This window comes from Bison bison, unplaced genomic scaffold (assembly GCF_000754665.1).
Source record: "Bison bison bison isolate TAMUID 2011002044 unplaced genomic scaffold, Bison_UMD1.0 scf7180017863667, whole genome shotgun sequence".
Classification (NCBI taxonomy): Eukaryota; Metazoa; Chordata; class Mammalia; order Artiodactyla; family Bovidae; genus Bison; species Bison bison.
The window spans coordinates 4,368-8,273 of NW_011494239.1; the positions used below are offsets into that span (position 1 = coordinate 4,368).

At 35.1% G+C, this 3,906-nt stretch overlaps 1 protein-coding gene across 1 annotated transcript; it reads right to left on the minus strand.

Moving 5' to 3' along the window:
- Positions 1-2,293: 2,293 nt before the first annotated feature.
- LOC104983906 (olfactory receptor 4K14-like) lies at positions 2,294-3,238 on the minus strand. Its single transcript, XM_010833433.1, has one exon. The coding sequence runs from the start codon at positions 3,236-3,238 to the stop codon at positions 2,294-2,296; it is 945 nt and encodes a 314-aa protein (XP_010831735.1).
- Positions 3,239-3,906: the final 668 nt, after the last annotated feature.

Here is a 3,906-nt window from a genome sequence, read left to right on the forward strand (position 1 = left end):
GAACTGGTCAATAGGTACAAAAAGCAGATGGCATTAAATAGAGAATCCATAAAGCAATCCATGCATATACTAACACTTAAAATAACAAAAATATATACACTATGAAAACAGTGTTTAAATATTTAGTAGTGCTATTGTAAACTCTGTGTTAATCCTAAAGGAGGGAAGGATCACTTTCCTATGGAGATGATAAAAATAAGACTACATACAGGGATAAGACTGCATACATAACAGGGATGGACTTAAAGGTTTTTTTTGTTTGTTTGTTTTTCTACCAAAATGAAAAAATCTAGGTCAAATGGATTTTCATGTTGAAAAATGAAATTTGACTTCTATTTCTTACAGAGAAGTTAAGCTGAAGATGATTGTAGATCTTAAATGTGAAAGTTAAGATAGAAAAGCTTATAAAAAAGAATGTTTTCATAACTTTGAAATAAGCAAAAAAAAATTAACTCTAAAAAAAGTAGACACATTAAAATTTTAAATTCTGTTCAGTAAAAAAATGAGACTGGAAACATAAATCACATAATTAGGAAAAAATACTAGGAATGCATATAACTCATAAAATGTGTTTTTAAAATCTTTAAAGTGATAAATTCCAAGTAGAAAAATGGGCAAGACTCTTAAAAAATCATTCCGCTTTCTTTGCAGTAAGTAGTTTTCTATTGTACTGCGTAGTGTCATTTAATAAGTGAACAATCTTGGAAATCAAATTAATCTTTGAATCCTTAAGTGAAGAAAAATAAAGCTGTGTTATCTTGAGGAACTTTAACTCATGTTTCTGAGTCTAATTTTTTACTTGCAATTTGGGACTAATTAATGCATTTAAAATAATACATATAATGGCATAGAGTAAGCATTCAAGGATGATCAGTACATTATTTTTATTCTGCCTTATTTTTTGTATTTTGGTCCCATATTAAGAAAAATAAAAACTGCATATGTGTCATATTTTTATTCTAGAGCTTATATTGTTGATTCTTACAACTGAATTTCAATTCATTTAATTTATAATTCGGCAAGAAAGAGGGTAAATTTTGTTTATAATTTGAAATTTTTAGGAATTTGTTTTTAAGGACTGAAGAGTGTTTTAAATATACCATGATCCATACATGTTTATGGGTGTTTGAATGGAAAAATTGGCCTGTATATTTACATTAAAATATATTTGTTAAATGCTGATTACATATGAACTTATGTACTAAATTTCAAGAACTAACCAGGTAAGGCATAGCCCCTGCCCTTAAGGAGCTTACAATTGAGAAGTTTTACACAAATGGTTAATAATTTAAAGCATAAATATTAGTCCTTGCAACTAAGATAATCAAAAAAAATCATTAGGCTTTATATTTATTTTTCACTTTTATCAAGTTAATGGAAGCCAAACACAGAATAACCTCCATTGTTATTCTAACCTCCACTGCTATTCCTTATGTATTGTACCACTGTTATTTCATTCTCTTTCTATTCTCTCCCATATAGCTTTTCTTTAGTATTTGAGTAAAAAACTCCATTAAATAATAATTCAGTTGCCTCTTGACCAGAGGTTAAATGAAAAGCTTGAGGAAAAGAGTGAATATTACAGAAACATTTTCCAAATGGAGTTAGGAGAAAAATCAACAGAAGTTTATTCAGATGCTATCTATCAGGATGGAGGTATGACTTGGCTGAATAAATTTAAGCTTCTCATTTCAGAGTTAAACTTCAAATGAGAGTTTAAACTCTCATTAAAAGAGTTAAAGCTCAGTTAAAGGCATAAGAAGACTGATTAGATAATCCCCTCACAAAAAGGGATTATTAGTGTTTAAATTTTAGATAAATATTTCATGGTGTTCTACTGGTTGACTAATAAGTTGTTGAAATTCCATAAATTAAATTACTCCTATTTCTGGACTTGGAGACAGACATAACATGTAGATATAAATTGAATGCCTAGAATTTTCAACCTCTTTTATAAGGTCTGCTGCTGCTGCTGATGCTAAGTCGCTTCAGTCATGTCCAACTCTGTGCGACCCCATAGACGGTAGCCCACCAGGCTCCTCTGTCCCTGGGATTCTTCAGGCAAGAATACTGGAGTGGGTTGCCATTTCCTTCTCCAATCCATGAAAGTGAAAAGTGAATTGAAAGCGAAGTGGCTCAGTCCTGCCCGACTCTTAGCGACCCCATGGACTGCAGCCTACCAGGCTTCTCCGTCCATGGGATTTTCCAGGCAAGAGTACTGGAGTGGGGTGCCACTGCCTTCTCCGTTTATAAGGTCTATATGTTGTCAATTTGAAGTGCTTCCAGTGAGATTTTAGGCATTAATATTCTTCTTGGAATGTAGGTAGTAGCCTCTGAATCTCTTCAGAGCATTCTTTATCTCTTTATTTCTCAGGGTATAAATGGCTGGATTTAGAAGAGGTGTAATAACAGAGTAAAACACAGCAAGAAATTTGTCCACCCAGGTGATGCTGAGTGGCCACACATAGATGAAGATGCAGGGCCCAAAGAAGAGCACCACCACTGTGATGTGGGCAGTGCAGGTAGAGAGTGCCCTAGATGTACCAGCTTTAGAGCTTTGGTGAACAGTAAGAAGAATATATGTGTAGGATATCAGCAGCAGAATAAAGCAGGTCATAGCCAGAACCCCACTGTCAGCATTCATTAATATTCCCAAGTTATAGGAATCTATGCAGGCAAGCTTGATTACCAGTGGTATATCACAGAAAAAGCTGTCGATTTCCCTGGGGCCACAGAAAGGCAATTGCACAATCACAGCCATTTGACTCATGGCATGCACAAAGCCAATGGTCCAGGAAGTCACCACAAGCCCAATGCACTTTTGCAGGTTCATTATGGTTGAATAGTGGAGTGGCTTGCAGATGGCCACATAGCGGTCATAGGCCATTACCACCAATAGCACCATCTCACTCCCTCCAACAAAATGCACAAAGAGGATCTGGCACATGCAGCCTCCAAAGGAAATAGTCTTGTTCTCTCTGACAAAGTCTGTAATCATCTTAGGAGTAGTTACTGAAGAAAGCCACATATCAACAAAGGACAGGTTGGCCAACAAAAAGTACATGGCGGAATGCAGACGGGGGTCAGTGATGATTAAGATCATGATGACAATATTTCCAGATACAATGGTCAAATATAGCATACAAAATATCAGTAAGAGTAAGATTTGCTTATTCCATGACTGGCAAAGTCCCAGAAGCATGAATTCTGACACTACAGACAGATTTCTTTTATCCATTTTACTCAGCATGTCCTCTAAAATAACCTAGAGAGAAAGATTGTCAGTTAGTAGGATGGTAAAGGCTACTTATTTTCTAGACTTTGGTTAAAATTTATCTCACTGAAATTTAAATTTCATTGAAATTTAGCATCTACATCTGAAAGTGAAAAGTATAATTGGGAAGATAAATTTTGGTAAAATATTCAGAGTAGTGTGCCCAAAAAGAAGTAAAATGCCCAAAACTGTCTTTCCAAGATCAGATTCTTATGAATGACTGAGAGGGTTCTTTCACAATGAGCAAGTGAGAAAGGTGGACAGCAAAATGAAAGGCTGAGAAAAGATTATTGGGCCACCTAGAATCTAGCTTTAGTCTGCTTCTCCAGTGAAAAGAATCTGGATGGGTGACCAACAACATCTGTTATAAGTTAATAACCAAAAAAGTAGTCTACCTAGGAAGATGATGGTGAACAGATACTGAAATCCAGAACAAATGACATGGCACAAAATTACAGTTTCTCTGTGTTAAGCATAATGATTTCTTCAAGCGTCAGTTGAATTTAAAAATAAACTAAACTAACTTTTTATTTTATTACTCTAAAATATGGGCTTCCCAGGTGGCTCAGTAAAGAATCTACCTGAAAATGCAGGAGACCCAGCTTCCATCCCCGAGTTGGGAAGATCCACTG